The sequence below is a fragment of the Doryrhamphus excisus genome, chromosome 7 (assembly GCF_030265055.1).
Source record: "Doryrhamphus excisus isolate RoL2022-K1 chromosome 7, RoL_Dexc_1.0, whole genome shotgun sequence".
Taxonomy (NCBI): Eukaryota; Metazoa; Chordata; class Actinopteri; order Syngnathiformes; family Syngnathidae; genus Doryrhamphus; species Doryrhamphus excisus.
Genome location: NC_080472.1, coordinates 22,134,173 through 22,156,287, shown reverse-complemented (window position 1 = coordinate 22,156,287; position 22,115 = coordinate 22,134,173). Strand labels below are relative to the sequence as shown.

Below are 22,115 nucleotides of genomic sequence, written 5' to 3'. Positions count from 1 at the left end.
AAGAAAAACCTTTGAGGCTGATCACTCGTAGGCGTCGAGAGAAAAGGATGTTTTTGTCAGCCTCTCACTTTGCTCCAATTGACGCTTTCGTCTTCACTGGATCGATTCCCGTGCACAGACGACGGCGGCGCTTTTTGTGCGCTCTCATCAAAGCCCTGAATGGCGCTGTGATGGCGCTGGAGTGGAGAGTGGGCGTTAGCCAGGAGGACTGGATGAAGGAGAACAAACACGGGCAGGTGATTGGACCATTGGTGGTCTGGGCCTGGAGACCAGAGCTCCATGATGGGATGCGAAGCACGGGAAGACAAATAGCTCAACATCGTGCACGCCACTCATTATTCATCTCTGATTGGGCGCTAGGGCCGCCCCCCCCACACACACACACACACACACGGCGGGAGGGGGCGTGGACGCTGGCTCTTTAGCAGCTCCAAATATAAATCAGGATATTAAAGCCAAAAGTAATTTCCTCTTAAGGGAATCAAATCAGCGTTCCTCATCTTCACCACGTAGGAATCATCGAAAGGCCTCCCAGCGGGGAACGCCAATAAAGCCATGCATTGCCGTGTATCTCTGGTCACGTGACGGCTGAGAAATGTCTGCATGCGCAACGTCACACCTGTCAATCAATCCAAGCCATCACAGGCCAAAGCCGCTCAGGACCAGCTAAGCTGCTGAGAAGAAAAGCTGGTGTTTATTCTTCATCCTGAAAAGAAGCAGCGTTGGGATTTGCATCCTGTGGGATGATTGTAATCCAGGTGTGATGAACACATAGGTGATTGGTCTGGGGGTGGCGATGGGGGGGGGATTTGAAGGTGATGGATTGGGTGAAGTGTGGTACCAGTAGTCATTAGAATATTATATTGATGATTGATTATATTGATTATTATTATTATTATTATTCACCCCACCAGGCAAGGTCATCCTCCACAACTCAACAGTACGTAAACGTCTAACCATCAAAGGGCTTTATTCCTTCTGACCGTCTTTAAAGGCACGCCTTCCGCCATCTTTAAAAGGCACGCCTTCCACCATCTTTAAAAGGCACGCCTCCCACCATCTTTAAAAGGCACGCCTTCCACCATCTTTAAAAGGCACGCCTTCCACCATCTTTGTGTGGACATTGTCTTCTCAGGGACAGCTGACAATAGTAGTACAAGTAGTATTAATACTAGTACTACTACTAGTAGTAGTAGTAATACTACAATTAACAGTGGTAGTATTACAAGTAGTACTAGAGGTAGTAGTAGTAGTACTAGAACTAGTGGTACTAGTAGTAGTTGTTGTTGTAGTACTACTACTAGTATAAATAGTAGTAATCCTAGTAGTACTACTACAAATAATAGCAGTAGTAATATTACAAGTAGTGCTAGAGGTAGTCATACTACTAGAACTAGTAGTAGTAGTACTAAAACTAGTAGTAGGACTACAACTAATAGTAGGCGTATTACAAGTAGTACTCGAGGTAGTTGAAGTAGTAGTACTACAAGAACAAGTAGCACTAGTAGTAGTAGTACTACTAGAACAAGTGGTACTAGTCGTAGTAGTACTATGACTAGTACTAGTAGGAGTAATACTAGTAGTACTACTAGAACTAGTGGTACTAGTAGTTGTTGTTGTAGTACTACTACTAGTATAAGTAGTAGTAATCCTAGTAGTACTACTACAAATAATAGTAGTACTACTAGTATAAGTAGTAGTAATCCTAGTAGTACTACTACAAATAATAGTAGTAGTAATATTACAAGTAGTGCTAGAGGTAGTCATACTACTAGAACTAGTAGTAGTAGTACTAAAACTAGTAGTAGGACTACAACTAATAGTAGGCGTATTACAAGTAGTACTCGAGATAGTTGAAGTAGTAGTACTACAAGAACAAGTAGCACTAGTAGTAGTAGTACTACTAGAACAAGTGGTACTAGTCGTAGTAGTACTATGACTAGTACTAGTAGGCGTAATACTAGTAGTACTACTATAACTAGTGGTACTAGTACTACTAGTAGTAGTACAAGTAGTAGTAGTACTATGACTACGAGTGCACGGAGTAGTACTAGTAGGAGTAATATGAGTAGTACTACTAGAACTAGTAGTACTACTTGAACAGGTGGTACTACTACTAATACAAGTAGTAGCACTACGACTATTAGTACGAGTAGTAGCACTAGTAGTAGTACTACTAGAACTAGTAGCACTACTAAAACTAGTCGTACTAGCAGTAGTAGTACTACTAGCACTAGTAGTATTACTACTACGACTACAAGTACTAGTAGTACTACTCGAACTAGTGGTACTAGTAGTACTTGGACTAGTAGTACTACTTGAACAGGTGGTACTACTACTAATACAAGTAGTAGCACTATGACTATTAGTACAAGTAGTAGCACTAGTAGGAGTAATACTAGTAGTAGTACTACTAGAATTAGTAGCACTACTAAAACTAGTCGTACTAGCAGTAGTAGTACTACTAGCACTAGTAGTATTACTACTACGACTACAAGTACTAGTAGTACTACTCAAACTAGTGGTACTAGTAGTAGTAGTACTAGCATTACTAGCAAAGTAAATGTGCTAACAGCGTGAAAGGGCTTAGGGTGCCCATCATGGCAAAGACCCTTTGCCATGCTGCATGTATGCGTGGTGTATTGTTATCATTACCAAATTATACTTTTTGCATGTCAGTATGCTTGTACATCCCAGAGAATACATAATACTGTATGTATTTGAGTATTTTATGAAGTAGGGTGGGGTGTCTTTGAACGCAATCCACCCCCCCCCCGGCTGCTAAGACAGGGTGAAGGTGTGAACACGTGCTGTCATGGAACAGGTTCTTGTCGGTTGGCCGTGCTTGTTTGGAGCTGGTAGATGTTAGTACATAGTACATAGTACTTAGTACATAGTACGTAGAATCTTGAGGAGATCTTGTGACGTTCCTAATTCTTCCTAGCAAGATTTGGGGGTTATTCTTTCAAGGTCATGTGGATTCATTCCATTTTCTCAGCTCTCAAGTGCGTGGAAGTCCACGTTGCTATCATCAACTAATCCCGAAAAGGAAAGCCTCCATTTCATCCTGCAGCTCAGCGTGTTCATCTGGTCAGGCCAGTACAAGCCCCCCAGTATTCCCACTGGTAGCCATGTGGCGATAGGAAGGCCAGCCAAGGCGAACCAAAGCTGAGATTCCTATCCAGCACGGAGGAAAAGCCGGTTGCCTGGCTGGCGCTTCCAGGTTCCCTTTCATCTTGGTGGCTTTCGTCTTTCTGGAAAAGTTCTCGACTTCGCTGGGGGAAAAAGGTCGCCACAGGCCACCTTCCCGCTTCCTGGGAAGCAGATGATTTGCGTGCGGCGTGAAGTTGATGTGATTTAACGCAAATAAAGCAAGCGAACGTCCTGCTGCCTGATGAGTGCTTGAGGATCCTTGAAAGCTCCTTCAAGGCCCCAGGAGCCTTATCCATCATCCATCAGCGCGTCAACGCCCTCCGCCTGCCTGTTTATGAAATGGAGAATCAACCCCCCCCCCGCAGGGAATGTAAACATAAGCTCTGCCTCGGGAAATGAGCCGCGAGGTCATTGGCTGACAGCTCTCTCTCTCTCTCTCTCTCTCTCTCTCTCTCGCTCTCCGTCACCTGGTAACGTTTGGACACGAGAGAGCTTCCTGGTTAACGTGTTCCTGCCGCTAAACAGCTGCCCCCCCCCTTCCCTTCCTGAGACGTCAGATAATCCGAAGCTACAGGAGCACGCGTCCCTCTCACCGCGGCTTGACACCTTCAGCTGGGAATGGGGGCGTTCCAGGAAGTGGGGGAGCGCTCATCACGGAGTACCATGTTAAAGAGTTGCCGAGGAGCAAAGTGACACGTGGGCAGCCATGCTCCCGTCACGGGTGGCGTTACCTTGTCTTCTTCTTCCGAGGAGCTCGTCGGACAAACGCGGGATTAGCTTCCTGGAGATGAAAGCACCCCGCCATCCTCCCTCCCCTCCTCCTCGCCGTGTCCGCCCACGCACCCACATCCTGGTTTCCCTCACAACCCGAGACGTGCGGAGCGCCGGCAGCGCCACGCTCACCCTCGCACGCATCCACAAGCGCTTTTTTTAAGCGGAGAGGCGTAAAACAAAGCAGCAGGACATCAATCACAGCATCCTCATTCTGATTACGTCGCCTAGCAACAACACAAGCGTCACGAGCACCTGTCGTCTAGCAGTAACGCAACACCGATGGAACCCTGACGAAAAGGACGGCTCTTACCTGGAAACCTCACCTTCAGGTCCAGATCTGCTGGTCCTGGCGGGGAGGCGGAGACATCTGGAGTTGGAGGAGCAGCGAAGCTCCACGCCAGAGAGCGCGAGGGGGAGGGAGAGAAAGAGAGAGAGAGAGAGAGAGAAACTTGGAGGCGGAGCTTGGATGATGACTGTCGCTGCATGGCTCAGCCAGTCTTGAGGGAGCACGGCGGATGGCGCTAGACCGGCTCCGGTTCAAACCAGCGAGGCGGCAGAGGCTCATCACCAAAAAGTTCCTCGGAAGCCCCCGCCCCCGGGATATCCTGCTTCACGCAATCCTTGTCCGTGATTGGCTGCGAAGCAAACAATGATGAGATATTGCATAACATGAAGCAACACACAAACAAGCCCCCACCTTCACAACAACATGACCTCCACCCCCGCCGTTAGCGTGATGGACCACACTGGCGTGGCGACCTCCAGCTAAGCTGAAGAAATCAACATGTAGCTCCCAGAAGATTCCCGGCGGGGGGGGGTCCCACACCAGGACCGCCTGCCGTTTTCCATCAGGCACTCTGAAAGGTCACGCCGCTCTCCAGCCGGAGTCCAATAAATCGATAGGCGGTTCCTCGCCACGCTACAGCCTGTCAGTCGGAACAAAGGCATCAGACTGCCAACATCTGCATGAAATCCACCTTGTCATGTGATCACGGGACGCCATTTTGCTCTTCATGAGCAACAAAACCATTCCCAAATGGAAACGCCCGACCAGGAGCTCTACACGCAAGCTCAAACCGTCAGATTTTTATTCATTTCTATTATGAATTTATTTTAATAAAGCAACAGACAATTTTATATTAACAAACAAATAATTGGGTTTATTTACTAAACGTAGTTAAGGTGATTTTACTCACTTTTTTGTCTCTCTTACAGCATGTTACGTTATATGCAAATCACATGCAAAGTAGCTAATGGCGTCATCTAGTACAGCCAATGGCTGCTTTGCTTACTGAGGAGTTAGCAACAGTGCCCAAATCTAAGCTAGTTTTCCAGGAAAACTGTTTCTACACTTTCACAAACGATTATGTCATTAGCAAAATTAATTTCATAGTTTAAACAAAACAAACATGACGAAGCAAAACATGCTAGCGAGCTTGTTAGCGCGACATTTAGCGACATTTTCCAACAATGAATTCAGCTAGCAGAGTTAGCTTACCGCAGTAACATTGGAAAGATATCCACAGATTGGAACTTCCGAGCTTAATAGCTCCCAAAAGAATGGTTGTTACTCAGCAAAGCCTACCTCTTTCCAGCCGCGGCAACTCGAGCAAACAGCTCCAACCCGGCTTTTATCCAAATCAGCCATCTTGTGTGCAGTTTGACTGAAATTGATCTCTAATAAAGGCCAGCAGCCCAGGGACCGTCTACAAATGTGTTCGACACTATGTTAACGTAATATTGTCTTGTCGTACATTAACCTGCATTTGTTGATATATGAGTCTGCTAGCGGTGATAAGCCGGAAGCAGGAAGGATTAAAGCCACCTGACGTCCATCAGCAGGCATTTGCGATGAGCACAGCCAATCATCACTTTAGTGGTGTAACTGCGCTGATTGGCCACAGAGGGCAGTATTGAGGTAAAAACGCAGCTATTAGTTAAATAGGTGGTTAGCGTTCTGGACTTTGAAGCGGACGCCTCAGGTTCGAATCTCCACTAGGAAGGGCGTCCGGAATGGAAAGGGGGTGGGTGGGTGGTGGGGGGGTTCAACGTGGAGTAGAAGAACATCATGTCTTGGTTTGGAGTCAAGATGACCTGGAGTGAGAAGACTGTGGAGAGTAAAGATGTTTATCATGTCACGCCAACAAGCTTGGTTGCCTGGAAGGCTGCAGGAAGTGAAGGCGGGCATTGCACATGATTGACAGCTGTGTTTGAGCGTAAGAGCAGATGGTGGATGAGCACATGCCGTCTGGACAAGGTGAATACTATCTGGGATTCCCAAGGGATGCGAGATGCGAACACAGCTGCTGGAGACCAGGAGGAAGGAGGTGTTCCCTGAGTTGTGGGACATCACACCCCCATTTGGTTCTTCTGATGGAGGTCTGTGGACCACATCCTGTCCTTGAAGGACATCACACCCCCCTTTGGTTCTTCTGATGGTGGCCTATGCTGCAAGGTTGTAGTTCCTTTCCATACAAACAATCAGGAGACACTGGCTATGCCGTTGCCATGGCTACCAGGGGAAGACATCGAAGGAGCCCATGACTCAATTCCCAGCGGAGGGACAAGACACTCGGCTGTCATGGTGTGTGTGTGTGCGTGCGCGTCCAGGAGCTGACGAAGCGTGGATTATAACAGGAACATTTGACAGAAGCTTCATTTCTTGGACGTCACACACGCCTGGCCAATCATCTCCCACCACCGTAGGAGACCACCTCATGTTGGAGATGATGATGATGAAGCTTCCACAAGTATTCCTTGCCTCCTCCCGTATCTGCCATCTGGACTTTGGCCGGGCTCCCGGCGACCTGCAGATGCAAGAGATTGGCCGCACGGAGAAAGAGAGAGAGAAAGCCCCCCCCCCGTCCCCCCCCCCTTCTCCTTTCTCAGCTACAAGATAAGCTCCGCCTATCGCTCCACGCATCTCCTTTGGATGTGAAGACGCCTCCGGGTGATGTCGCTCATCTTTTACTCTGCTTTCGTGCTGCATTCAAGGCCGCAGCTTAAAACATAAAAAAACATGGCCGGCATCAACCCCTTCCATCATGGCGGCGTTTTACTAAAATAACAATATGAGGAAAAATAACCACATTGTCGTTTTTATAGCAAAAATTTGAAATATTTCAGCAAAAATTACAAAAATCTGCAGTAATTTTTACAAATAAAATCCAAATACTGAAGGAAAAAGCTTTCAACAGGAGAAAAAGTCGGAATTTTGCAGGAATACCACAAGACATTTTAGTGGCATGAGGTTGAAACGGGAATTAAAAAGGCGTTCCTAAAGCCGCTATGAGGAATACAAGATGGAATCATGAATACGGCGGTTGGCGAACGGAAATGGGAATAAAGACAACGGATGTGGATTATTATTCACAAGGAAGTGGGAATATTCATTCATTCATTCATTCATTTTCTACCGCTTTTCCTCACGAGGGTTGCGGGACTGGTGGCCAGCCAATCACAGGGCACATACAGACAAACAACCATTCACACTCACATTCATACCTATGGACAATTTGGAGTCGCCAATTATAACCTAGCATGTTTTGGGAATGTGGGAGGAAACCGGAGTACCCGGAGAAAACCCACGCATGCACTGGGAAGAACATGCAAACTCCACACAGAGATGACCGAGGGTGGAATTGAACCCTGGTCTCCTAAGTGGGAATAGTATATCCATCGGTGATATTTTCTTAGCATAAATCCTTTCATGTGATTGACAGCAGCTGGAAAATCCCGCCCCCTGGCATCAGCCATTGGTTGTGCCGTGACCACATCCAATCAGCTTTCATCAGTGTGTTTTATTTGATCCTGTTGGACGCCTGCCGCGGCCAAAAGCTAAAGCAAAAGCCAAAGACTAGAAGTCATATGCCCGGTCTGATCCGGGACCAGTACGAGTACTTGATGAGCCTGAGAGTCCAGCATCCAGTAGATTGATTATTCATCTTGTCATCTTCTAAAGGTACAAAATATTTACATCCAATATGAACAACTTCATTCTCCGAGGCGGCGTGGAGGTTCTACCTGGTCAGCTGACCCACCACCTTGAGCAGAGTTTTGTTTTCTTGTTTGAGTTGCTCGTTCTCGTCCTCAATGTCATCCAGGTCCTGCAAGCACACGTGCTGGTTTAGACGATCTCCACCACTTGGAGATCAGCTGCTCTGTTGACCGAGGAGACTCGGCTCCAGGAAGACCAGAACCGTTCCGGACTCACCCTGTTGAGAAGGTGGATCTCCTCCTTCAGCTTGTCGATCAGGTGGTCTTTGTCCTGGTGGGCCTTCAGCAGCCTGGCCGTCTCCTGGCGCTCGCTCAGCAGCTCCTGAGGGACAAAACAAGTTTAGATGATGATGGGCTGGTGCTTGAAAGGAGTACATCTTCCTCTGTCGGAGCGTATATCTGTTTCCATGGCAACCAAGGCAAAGAAAGGGAGCTCTGCGGCTTGTGATGATGATGATGATGATAATGGTGGCTTTGATGTGCTCCACTCTGCCGTCTACTCTGAACTTTGATGAAAAGACGCTGGACCACCAGCAGGTCATCATCGTTTTAGACTATGGAGGCGTTCTCTCGTGCTCTACCTTCTCCAGCTCCTCCAACCTCCTCTCCGCACCTCCTGGCGCCGCGTCCCGGCCCTGGCGGCTGTGGCCGTGCCGGCCGTTAGCGCCCAGCTCCTCGTCGCTGCAAACACACACAAGAACGAAGACGCACTTGAAAGAGACACCGGAACACACCAGGAAAGTAGTGGAGCATCCCACGGACGCAGAAAAAGCAGTCAGAGTGAGACATCCACGTATCAATCTTTGCCATCTGCCATCTGCTGCTGACTATCTCTTTGCTTTGCCGTCTGCAGGGAGCAGGAAGTTCATCACGGAGGTCATCATGGAGGTCATCATGGAGGTCATCTCAGCAACAAACATCTGAAATGCCAAAGCTGTCCAGACTCCGCTTCTATTCAACTCTCCTCCCCCCAACCTTTCCAAGGGCACGGAAGGCTCGGGAGGGACGGGAGGATCGGGGCGCTCCCTGCGGCCACGCCAGCGAGCGGTTTGGGGGGGGGGGGGGGGGGGGGTCGGCACGCCACCCTGTCAAGTCCTATTCAATGACGCCGGGGCGAGTGTGTCCCGCCTCCCCAGCAGGAACAGAAGGAAGTCAGTGTAGAAGTCTCACCTTTTGGGGCGCCCACTTCCTGGTCTTGGCGTGTCCTGAAAGCAAACAGTGTCCCATCTTAGCCGTACACATGTACGTATATACACTCTATACACATGTACGTATATACTCTATACACATGTATGTGTATGTACTATATACACATGTATGTATGTACTATATACACATGTATGTATATACTCTATACACATGTATGTATATACTCTATACACATGTATGTATATACAATCTATACACATATATGTATCTACTCTATACACATATATGTATCTACTCTATACACATATATGTATCTACTCTATAAAGTACCATGAGGTACTATACCATACCATAACATACCTACGCACCATAAGGTACTATACCATACCATATCATAAGGTACTATACTATACTGTACTATACCATACCAAAAGGTACTATACCTTACCGCACTATACCATAAGGTACTATACCACATCATACTATACCATAAGGTACTATATCATACCAAAAGGTATTATACTATACTGTACTATACCATACAGTACTATACCATACCGCACTACACTATACCATATCATAACGTACCTACATACCATAAGGTACTATACTATACCATAAGGTACTATACCGTACCATAAGGGTACTATACCATACAGTACTATACCATAAGGGTACTATACCATACATTACTATACCATAAGGTACTATACCGTACCATAAGGGTACTATACCATACAGTACTATACCATAAGGGTACTATACCATACATTACTATACCATACCATACCATAATGTACCTACATACCATAAGGTACTATACCATACCATAAGGGTACTATACCATACCGTACGGTACTATACCGTACTATACCATAAGGTACTATACCATACCATAAGGTACTATACCATACCATAGAGTACTATACCATACCGTACCATACCATACCATACGGTACTATACCGTACCATACCATAAGGTACTATACTATACCGTACTATACCATAAGGTACTATACCATACCATAAGGTACTATACCGTACCATACCATACAGTACTATACCATAGAGTACTATACCATACCATACAGTACTATACCATAGAGTACTATACCATACCATACAGTACTATACCATACCATCCAAGCATACCAGGACAAGTCTCCTACAAGCCTTTGCTTTGGTCCAAACCTGCTGAAAGCTGCTCCACACCCTGTGGACCTGATCTACTGGTCCCGTCCAGACTTACCCTGACGAGGCCTGTCGCCGGATCGGCCGTCATGGCCTCATTCTGGAAGGTGTTGGCCAGGACCAGCTGCTCCTCTTCCTCCTCCCGCCCGTCCTTCTCCCTGCCATCTCCATCGTCATCGTCCAGTTCATCCAGGCTCTGGTAGGAGATACAAAGCAAAGAGGAAGTGGTTAGCAATCATGTAACCTGCAGTGTCCACCCTAAGACCCTGAGGAGATACGCTTCAGCACAAGCTTTGGACCCCCAGGACAGGAGGAGGACCACTGTGACCAACTGGACTTCCCGTCAAACACCAAAGTCATATCAACGGATGTGGATTCTGGTCTGGTGCTGCATCAGAGATGTCCACTTTGCGAGGTCTTTCCACCAGAAGCTTAGTCAGTGGTCCTCAGGGAGGACGCCAGCTCCTTTCTCGCTCTCAGCCTCAGAAACGTGTCTTCTCCTTCCCTTGAGCCTCCGCCCCGCTTTGTGCGGCGGACATAGCGGAGATGTTTGCACGGCCGCTAAGCAGCCAGCCATGTCTTACATCACGTCCAGGTTGACTTTGGATCCAAAATGGGAAAAATGTGGGACCTTATAAGGAATGGTTTTGTTAATGATATCCGATATCCTCCCTGTGCTGTTTGCTAGCGGGTTGATTGACTTCCAAAAGTTGAGTGGGAGCTGATGGCGCTTCCTGTTTACACAAGGACGAGTGTCACATCCTCACTCCCACCATAGCTTTTTGGAATGGGGGGGGGGGGGGGGGGGGGGGGGGGCGAGTACCCGGAGAAAAGCCACGCATGCACGGGGAGAACATGCTAACTCCATACATCTCCTGACTGTGTGGCCATATCATCCATACTACACCATACCATTCCATACCATATCATCCATACTACACCATACCATTCCATATCATCCATACTATACCATACCATTCCATTCCATATCATCCATACTACACCATACCATTCCATACCATCCATACTATATCATACCATTCCATATCATCCATACTACACCATGCCATATGATCCATACTATACCATACCATATCGTCCATACCATTCCAGTTTACCATATCATCCATACTATACCATATCATCCATACTATACCATACCATACCATATCATCCATACTATATCATACCATTCCATATCATCCTAACTACACCATACCATTCCATATCATTCATACCATTCCATATCATCCATACTACACCATGCCATATCATCCATACTATACCATACCATTCCATATCATCCATACCATACCACATCATCCATACTATACCATATCATCCAAACCATTCCATATCATCCATGCTATATCATACTATTCCATAGTATACCATATCATCCATACTATACCGTACCATTCCATATCATCCATACTATTCCATAGTATACCATATCATTCATGCTATACCATACTATACAATATCATCCATACTATACCATACCATTCCATAGTATACCATATCATCCATACTATACCATACCATACCATCCATACTACACCATACTATTCCATAGTATACCATATCATTCATACTATACCATCCATACTATACCATACTATTCCATACCATACCATACCATACCATATCATCCATACTATACCATACCATACCATACCATCCATACTATACCATAACATCCATACTATACCATACCATTCCATATCATCCATACTATACCATAACATCAATCCATAATATACCATACCATTCCATAGTATACCATACTATACCATATCATCCATACTATACCATACCATTCCATATCATCCATACTATACCATAACATCAATCCATAATATACCATACCATTCCATACTATACCATACTATACCATACATACATGGCATCACCAGCAGTGCCTCAGCGTCACAGCTACACCATAAGACCAAAAGTATTTGCGGAGCTGCCGTGACCCCCATAGGAACTTAGTACCATCCCATCCTAACCCATAGGGTTCAATATGTGGGTCCACCTTTGGCAGCTAGTACGGCTTCAACTCTTCATGGAAGGCTGTCCACAAGGTTGAGGAGGGTTTATCGGAATTCTTCCAGAAATGAGCAGCTCTTGGCCATTTTCTTTTTGGAAAAGTAGCTCTGGAGAAAAGAGCTTGGAGACAGCGGAACAAAATGACATGCATATGCATCACGGCCAATTACGCTAATTAGACCATGACCTCATCCAGCGCCCCCCCCCCAGACATACAGCACAGCATGCTTCCGTGGGGTCATCTAGTACATCACTGTACTGGTGACCGGAACGTGTGCCAGACGTTGGCGGCCAGTCGCTGTTTTCGTGCGGATCCACGGGCGTTGTTGAATTGAGCCACCGAGTCAGGCTTGTGATTGGCCGAATTGGGCATGGCAGCCAGTCACGGGTGGATCCTCCACGGTAGTCGAACGGCATCCTTCCATACAGGAAAGGTCTGGACGCCAGATGGGAAGCTAATCTCCTTCACTGCTAATCAACGAGCACACAATAACGTGCGGCGCCCACCAGGATGCCAGAGCACTCGGGCGTTTGTGTGCTTGGCTGGAGGCGGCGGTCCCGTCATTAGGGAAGAACGACAACGCTCCTTTTTAAAAGAGAGAGTGGAATTCCTGGGGCTACATCTCAGCCTAATTAAGGAGATAATGTCTTGGAGGAGCTAAACAAATAGCTCCGGCGTTCCTGCCCGGATCACATTTAATGATTTCAGAGCCGGCATCTCACCGGCCTCTAGCGAATCAAATGGACTGAAACGGATTAGACCTCATTGAAAAGAAATAGTCCTCTTTTTGTATTGTTAGCTCAGGCTTAGGCTCCATTATGGGATGGATTGTTGTGGGGGAAAGAGCTTCCTTCATCCTCCATCCGTGGCAGGCCGCCTTTCTTCTGACATAAGAACATCCATGGTATTCCGGCATGAAGTGACGTAGCGGCAGGAGAGGAATTCCAATGACATATGAGGATATGGGATACTCGTCAGGTTTATTCTGGTGGTTTTTCACTGTGAGAGGGGCGTGTCCTACACGGTGATGCTGCCTGAGCGCCCCCCAGAGGAGATCTAATCAAGCGGCACTCATACTGACAAGATAGCAGGTGACAGGATGTCATTCATGGCTGCTCTTCTTCTTCTTCTTCTTCTTCTTCTCGCTGCTCTTCAGCTGCTTCATTTCATTGACTGTTGCTGGAGTGCTAACAAACAATTAACTCAACATTAGCCCAAATTTCCAATAAGTGCTTTGATTCGGTGCCCGGGAATTAAACTGCTGGTTAAAGCGAGCAATGAGCCGCATAGCCCCGCTGCAATTTCAAACAACGAAATTAGCCTCGTTGCAGCGTAATTGAATAAAAGTACACCCTTTTTCTGGAGCAATTGGAGGTCTGGGTGTGTGGGTTCCATCTATGGATGATCCCAAGGAGGATTCTAAGGACGATCCAAAGGATGATCATATGGATAATCGTACGGACGATCCTACGGATGATCGTACGGACGATCGTACGGACGATCCTACGAATGATCCTACGAATGATCCTACGGACGATCCTACGAATGATCCCAAGGATGATCCTGTGAATGAGCCCAAGGATGATCCTGTGAATGATCCCACGGATGATCCTGTGAATGATGCCACGGATGATACTGTGAATGATCCCACGGATGATACTGTGAATGATCCCACGGATGATACTGTGAATGATCCCACGGATGATACTGTGAATGATCCCACGGATGATAAGTGTGAATGACCGTACGAATGATCCTACGGATGATCCTGTGAATGATCCCACGGATGATACTGTGAATTATCCTACGGATGATACTGTGAATGAGCCCATGGATGATCGTACGGATGATCCTGTGAATGATCGTACAGATGATCCTATGATCCTATGGATGATCGTAAGGATGATCGTACGAATGATCCTATGGATGATACTGTGAATGATCCCACGGATGATCCTCTGGATGATCATACGAATGATCCTATGGATGATCGTACGAATGATCCTACGGATGATCCTGTGAATGATCCCATGGATGATACTGTGAATGATCCTACAGATGATCCTGTGAATGATCCTACGGATGATCCTACGGATGATACTACGAATGATCCTGTGAATGATGCCACGGATGATACTGTGAATGATCCCACGGATGATCGTACGGATGATACTGTGAATGATTGTACAGATGATCCTATGGATGATCCTGCAGCTTTTTTCTGACTTTTTGCATGCTAGCACGCATGCTATCGATCATGCACACCACACGATGACCCCATTCCGTCAACGCACCAACAGTGTGCAGTCCTGTGGGAAGTGCTGCATGTGCAAAAACAGGACCGCTAAGAGGAAATAGTTTTTGGGTTATCCGCCAATCACAAACTTCCCAGTGGAATCCTAAAGGAAAGAAAGTAAGCTAGGGAAGCTTGAAGCCTTTTCCAAAGAGATGCCAGCTTTACTCGTCCAGCACAAATGTTCTTAGCTTACAGTCATCACAGCCGCAGCCTGCTTCCTGCTTCCTGCTTTGGAGGGGGGACGAAATCTCCCTGCTATGCCAGGCATGCGGATCCCATGCTGAACACTTTGTCTTGTTAGCCGCGCTAAACGGCTGACTTTATAGCATCGTAAAAACACATCCACGCCGCCGCCGCCTCCAACAGAAAGTTATTGCTTCACACACGCAAGCATCAAACGTGTTTTACTAGCTTGGGGACGAGCCCGCTGGAGAATGTCAACTATTGTTCTGCTGGGACGCACGGCCGCTGAGTCACGACCTCCCCGCCGCACCACACCTGAAGGACATCACACCCTGCCTGGATTAACCCTCACGGTCGGGGTGTGCACGCACACGCACACACGCACACGCACACATGCACACACACACACACACTTCTGAGCCAGCGCTCTGCTCCATGTCTATGTTTACACACAAGCAGCAGACAGGAAGTGGTGTCAAGGAAAGGAAGCAAACTAGGGAACATCAAACATTAGATGAACTGGTGGCCAGCCAATCACAGGGCACATATAGACAAACAACCATTCCCACCCACATTCATACCTATCGACAATTTGGGGGGGGGGCAATGTAGCTAACATGTTTTTGGAATGGAGGGGGGAGAACATGCAAACTCCACACCGAAATGGCCGAGGGTGGAATTGAACTCGGGTCTGAAGTATTATATCATGTATATCACCCAAGTCTCAACCCCCAAGAGAACTGAACCCCCCCCCCCAAAAAAACGACTTTCTAAGCGTTATACAGTAACAGCGGCCCGGGCCACTGTTTGCACTTGGCTGCGTGACCTTTGGAGCCGACATAGAAAACAGTTTACCACCTTCTATACACGCTTTGTAACATCATTAGAGCCCTCTAGACATGAAATAACACCCCTATAGTCACCTTTACACTCATATTACCTTTTGTAGTCGACATTATAAGACAAAATAAGACATAAAAAGCATTATAACCGCCTTCTAAATGTTTTTTTAACATGATTAGAGCCCTCTAGACATGAAATAACACCCCTATAGTCACATTTACACTCCTATTAGCCAATATAGTAGCCATAAGATAAAATAAGACATAGAAAACCTGATAACCACCTTCTAAATATGTTTTAACGTGATTAGAGCCCTCTATACATGACATAACACCCCTATAGTCACCTTTACACTCATATTACCTTTTGTAGTAGACATTATAAGAGAAAATAAGACATAGAAAACATTATAACCACCTTCTAAATGTTTTTGTAACATGATTAGAGCCCTCTAGACATGATATAACACCCCTATAGTCACCTTTACACTCACATTACCTTTTATAGTTGACATTATAAGAGAAAATAAGACATAAAAAAACATTATAACCACCTTCTAAATATGTTGTTAACATTATTAGAGCCCTCTAGACATGACATAACACCCCTATATTCCCATTTACACTCCAATAGACAATATAGTAGCCATAAGATAAAATAAAACATAGAAAACTCGTTAACCACCTTCTAAATGTGTTTTAACATGATTAGAGACCTCTAGCCATGAAATAACACCCCTATAGTCACCTTTACATTCATATTACCTTTTGTAGTAGACATTATAAGACAAAATAAGACATAAAAAGCATTATAACCACCTTCTAAATGTGTTTTTAACATGATTAGAGCCCCCTAGACATGAAATAACACCCCTATAGTCACATTTACACTCCTATTTGCCAATATGGTAGCCATAAGATAAAATAAGACATAGAAAACCTGATAACCACCTGCTAAATATGTTTTTTAACATGATTAGAGCCCTCTAGACATGATATAACACCCCTATAGTCACCTTTACACTCATATTACTTTTTGTAGTCGACATTATAAGAGAAAATAAGACATAGAAAACATTATAACCACCTTCTAAATGTGTTTTTTAACATGATTAGAGCCCTCTAGACATGACATAACACCCCTATATTCCCATTTACACTCCAACAGCCAATATAGTAGCCATAAGATCAAATAAAACATAGAAAACATTATAACCATCTTCTAAATATGTTTTTTAACATGATTAGAGCCCTCTAGCCATGAAATAACACCCCTATAGTCACCTTTACACTCATATTGCCTTTTGTAGTAGACATTATAAGAGAAAATAAGACATAAAAAGCATTATAACCACCTTCTAAATGTGTTTTTAACATGATTAGAGCCCCCTAGACATGAAATAACACCCCTATAGTCACATTTACACTCCTATTTGCCAATATGGTAGCCATAAGATAAAATAAGACATAGAAAACCTGATAACCACCTGCTAAATATGTTTTTTAACATGATTAGAGCCCTCTAGACATGAAATAACACCCCTATGGTCATCTTTACACTCCTATTACACTTCTATTACCCTAAAATAAGAGCTAAATAAGACTTGTGAATGTTGACTGTGTGCATTGTGAGATGATTGAAAGCCACAATAAAAGTCTGGTGCTTGTGTGTCCCAGCTAACATCGCAGCACCATCACAACCACCTAGTGGCCAGTGTACAACACTACACATCATCTCCATCACTATGTCGTCTTATTTGACTTGATAAGAACATGTCCAAGATGCCGGGGTAGGCTCCAGCATAGCCGTGACCCTAAGGAGAATAAGCGGCATGGAAGAAGGAGGTGGAAGATGGAGGCGTACCACGTGGGGAATGTTCTGAGGTGCACGTTGATTTGCATTTGAAGGCCTCAGCAGCAGCGTGGGGGTCGATGGCTGCCGGACTCTCTGATGTGCAAATGCCAAGGGTGGGGGGGGGGGGTGGAGCGTTTGGGTGCAAAGGGGAGCAACGGGGGTGAATGAGAAGGGCGGCGGGTGCCGTGTCGGGATGAAAAAGAGCCGGCACGGTGACGTAAGGCACACAGAGGCAGTGCGTGGAAGCGGCGTCGGAGCAGACAGGACGGTTCTGTTGGTGTTCATTCATCAGACAAACTCAGCCTGATTGGGTTCCCTCACGGCCAACATGGCCGCCCAGAGGGGCGTCTATTGTACACATTACGGTAGCAGTTCTTTCCACTTTCGTATGCACATTGTATATATATATATACGTATATTGCTGTATACAGAAACAGCCATGTTGTGAGAGTGTCATTTATGATTGGCATTATGGTAGCTGTCAACCTGCACTTCGTAGGAGTATCTATACTAGACATTACGGTAAACAGCAGCAGCACCTTAGTGAAGTGAAAAAAAGCGCGTGCTGTGTTGCATAAGACCAAGACTGACACCGTCTCCACCGGGTCACGTCACGTGACATGCCTGATTTGCATATGACAAGCAGAGCTGCACGTGAGGCCAACATGTCTCCGCGAGACCAGGAAGGACGTCAATAAATCTGATGTGATGCTAGCCTGAAGCCCACAGGTCTGTGGAAGACAGATTTTGGGGGCGTCACGACATCTAAGATGGAGGACTCACCTCATTGGACGGCAGGCTGACGACACCTGTTGACCTCCTCTTCTCCCTCAGCTTCCTCTTCTCGATCTGACCTTTGCCCTTCCTGGCACTCGGACCGGAGCTTTTCTTCTCCCTGCCCGGGGACGGCCTGTCCGCTCGGTCGGCTCTGTCCGGGCAGGCCGAGGCTCCTCCGTCCGTCTGCGGCGGAGCCTTCCTCGGGTCGGCGGCCGGGCGCTGCGGTTCGTCCGCCGGGAGGCTGCTGTTGCTAGCGGCGGCGATGTCACCCAACATCTTGGCTCTCATTTTCTCCCTCTTGGCTTTCCACTCCTCCAGGAAGTCCGTGGTGGCGTTCGACTTGAAGCCGCCGGTTGCCATGAAGCTAGACTGGCTAGCTGCTGCCGAGGTGCTTAACGATTCCAACTTTCCACACTTTCACTCCTTAATCACGCCACATTCCTCACGGCGGCAGCTGACAGGAAGAAGGAAGTCAAATGAAGATAAACCACGAACTGCTCCTCGGTCGCTCGTGTTTTTGTCGTAGAACGTCAGACAAAGTCAACTTTTTCTGCAGCGAAAACAACACAAAGTGGACAAAAGATTGTTTCCGTGGCAAGATGGCGTCGGGACTCACCTGTGAGAGTTAGCTTATGTTCGCTTAAAGGTGGCGGAGGTTCCGGCCAGGTGTGCCCGAAGTCTGCTCGCCTGAATGGCGTCTCGGCTCCGCGATCGGAGCAGCCTGCCCTCTCGAGCCGCGGGGGAGCGCGGAAATAGCCGAAGACTTCCGAGTGCAGCCGAATGACACGCTGGCAGCTCTCGCTGTGCATGGCATTCATATAAACGCTACTAAAGAATGACTGGAATGTTTTGGGAAGCAAATGTGGACTTTCCCATCGCTGATTGTGTAAAATAGTCAGAGTGCAGCCATTTTTTATAAGCCCTTTGAGACGATTAAGTGCTATATAAACACACTTGACTTGGCTTGGCTTGATTTACACCAGGAAGTGCCATTTTCTTCTTAAAAATATATATATTAAAAATATAATAAAACAAAAACATTTTATGAGAATAAAGTCAAAATTCATTCATTCATTTTCTACTGCTTATCCTCACCAGGGGGAGAGGCGGGGTACACCCTGGACTGGTGGCCAGCCAATCACAGGGCACGTATAGACAAACAACCATTCACACTCACATTCATACCTATGGACAATTTGGAGTCGCCAATTAGCCTAGCATGTTTTTGGAATGGGAGGGGGGGCACACAGAGATGGCCGAGAGTGGAATTGAACTTGGGTCTCCTAGCTGTGAGGCCTGCATGTTACCACTCGTCCACCAAACATCAAAATATTCAAAGGAAATAAGTAGTCATTTTGGAAAAGATGTTCTAACCGGAACAGACCCCGAGATACTTGAACTCCGCCACCTGGGGGGGAGGGGACCTCATTCCCAACCCGGAGGGGGCGCTTCACACTTCCCCTCCTGGGGAACCATGGCCTCCGGTTTGGAGGGGCTGAGTCTCATCCCAGAAGCTTGACACTCGGATGCAAAGCGTCCCAGTGAAGGTGAAGGCCGCCGTCCCAGGAGGCCACCAGGACCATCAAGACCACCAGGACCACATGGTCCGCAGATAGCAGAGATGAACCGGACTCCCTTGCCGCCTTGGCTGGAACAGAAAGGGTGGCCTTGGGGGGCCTTGGGGCAGCCTTTGCCAGAAGTGATCTCCAGAAGCGACAATCAAGAACCAGATTTGGCCGTTGAAGACCAGGAGTCCAGGAGAAAATGAGGTCAGCAATGAAAAGGAGAACAAAGTCCAAATATGAAGAGAAAGTCAAATATTCCAGTCAGGAGCACACAAGTCAATCATTTGGGAAAACGTGAAGGTTTAAAGTCTTTAAAGGTCGGAATGTTACAGGAAAATAAGTCAACAAAATCAAGTTTGGAAAATGAGAATGCGGAAAGTTTATTATGGGAATAAAGTAAAAATATGCTGAGAATGTTCTCGTACAGAGATTATAAGAGGAAGTAGAAATGTTAAAAAAGAGCAAAAACCGAAGATATGCTTTTTGACTCTTCGCCAAAGATGCCATTAGATGGTGCAAGCGTACCTAATGAAGTGTCCTAAAAGCTGGCGTTGGGCTGCATTCAAGCGGGAAGGCAAACATTCCTGCGTAATCTGCGTATTCCAGATAACGGGAGTGAGACGCCTCTCCCTGCTTCCTAAAAATAAAACTGCATCTTTGTAGCCAGACGCGTGTTTTGCATACTTCTTAAGGAAAAACAAGAATGAGGAAGGGGTCATCGGGGGTCAACAGTGGGCATTTCCTTCCTGGCTAATCCAAACACTTCACTTGAGAGGAATTTCACTCCGCTTTCCGCTTGTTTTTTTTTACTGGGGATGCAGCATGCTAAGCTAACCTCTTAGCCGTCTGCTAATTAGGATGAAATTTGCAGCCTCTAATGTGAGTCCCGTGTTGGGAGTGGTCACTCTGACTCGTTCATATACCATAGACCAGGGGTGGGCAAACTACGGCCCGGGGGCCACATCCGGCCCGCCAAGTGTTTGAATACGGCCCGCCCAATCTTTCAAAAGTATTTAATTTAAACTCAACATACAACCTGGCATCATGGCCTGAGCCAACCTTTTGATGGTTGTATCAATTTCGTCGTTTGACATGGTCTGTTGTTTACAAAGTGCTCCTGAAAAAAGAGACACAAGCACATAATAATAATAAAAATTAAAATAATAATTAAAATAATTAAAATTATAATTTATAATTAAAATTATAATTATTATTATAACTATTATGATTATTATATTTATTATATTAATGCAAATTATTAGATTAATTATATATAATAATATTGTTATATTTGCATATTTTACATAATAATAATATAATAATTATTATTTTAATTTTATTTTAATTATTATAATATTTTATTATTTTTAAAATATTTAAATATAAATATAAAATAATAATAATAGCAGATTGCATGACAATTTTACAGATACAATAATACCAGGTGGACTGTTACGTGTAAAATATATAGTCTGCCCCCCCCCGGAAATTTTGTTATATCAATGCGGCCCGCTAGTCAAAAAGTTTGCCCACCCCTGCCATAGATGATCTTTGAAATGGATACTAAGCATATTATTCACATTGAATTGAATCAAAAATCCACAAAATCCAGAGATCTGAAATGAAAATATTCCAAACGCTACACCAATACTGACGATCAGAGTCATTTCTCTTCCATTTGGGTCAAATCAAACCCGTTGCTGCGTTTCCGATTAGAATATACGACCCCTTGTGACCGTTAAATATAGCTAAATAGTTCCAAACATCACCACAGGAGGGCGACAAAGTATACAGTGGAACGCTCTCATGAGTCAGAGCACACAAAATAGCCCAAATCCAATCGAAAAAGATTACTTGCTCTACTTGAATGTCTGCTACAGCGACACTAGTTTATGTATCATTCCAAAGGTGCCACCATTTGTGGATAGCTGATGGAAAAAAAGACAAAGTCCGGTGGTTTATTTATCATAAAAAATATACGTTTGGAAAGATGAACTAGTGTGAATGATTACCATTGGATGGTGTAGTAGTGGTCTCTAGTGGTGAAAGAGGGTACTGCAGCAGCTACAAATATAGCATTTATCATAAAAAAGTATACGTTTGGAAAGATGAACTAGTGTGAATGATTACGATTGATTTGTGTAGTAGGGCCTCTAGTGGTGAAAGAAGGTATTGCAGCAGCTATAAATTTTGCATTTATTTATCATAGAAAATGTAATCTATTTATGAAATCCATGTATTATATAAGTTAACTTTTTTTCACCCAAAAAAAAAAAATCTAACC

General features: G+C 45.5%; 2 protein-coding genes across 4 annotated transcripts in view; both read right to left on the bottom strand.

The window, feature by feature from the left end:
- The window catches only part of syt1a (synaptotagmin Ia), a 93,073-nt gene extending 88,801 nt beyond the window's left edge, over positions 1-4,272 (bottom strand). For both annotated transcript variants that reach the window (XM_058078460.1, XM_058078461.1), the window contains exon 1: positions 4,238-4,272. The gene's annotated coding sequence lies outside the window, so the exon portion shown is untranslated. The remainder of the gene's footprint in view (positions 1-4,237) is intronic.
- Positions 4,273-6,801: 2,529 nt separating this feature from the next.
- On the bottom strand, positions 6,802-19,044 carry pawr (PRKC, apoptosis, WT1, regulator). 2 transcript variants are annotated; one of them, XM_058078463.1, is made up of 8 exons: positions 18,883-19,044; positions 18,273-18,720; positions 10,322-10,459; positions 9,094-9,128; positions 8,505-8,604; positions 8,141-8,245; positions 7,951-8,033; positions 6,802-7,882 (listed from the first exon to the last, which is right to left on the bottom strand). In XM_058078463.1, the coding sequence occupies exons 2-8, from the start codon at positions 18,624-18,626 to the stop codon at positions 7,876-7,878; spliced, it is 822 nt and encodes a 273-aa protein (XP_057934446.1). In that variant the 5' UTR covers positions 18,627-18,720; positions 18,883-19,044; the 3' UTR covers positions 6,802-7,875. The 2 variants fall into 2 exon arrangements, with proteins under 2 accessions (XP_057934446.1, XP_057934447.1); XM_058078464.1 differs by having other exon boundaries at positions 18,273-18,816; positions 18,883-19,042.
- Positions 19,045-22,115: the final 3,071 nt, after the last annotated feature.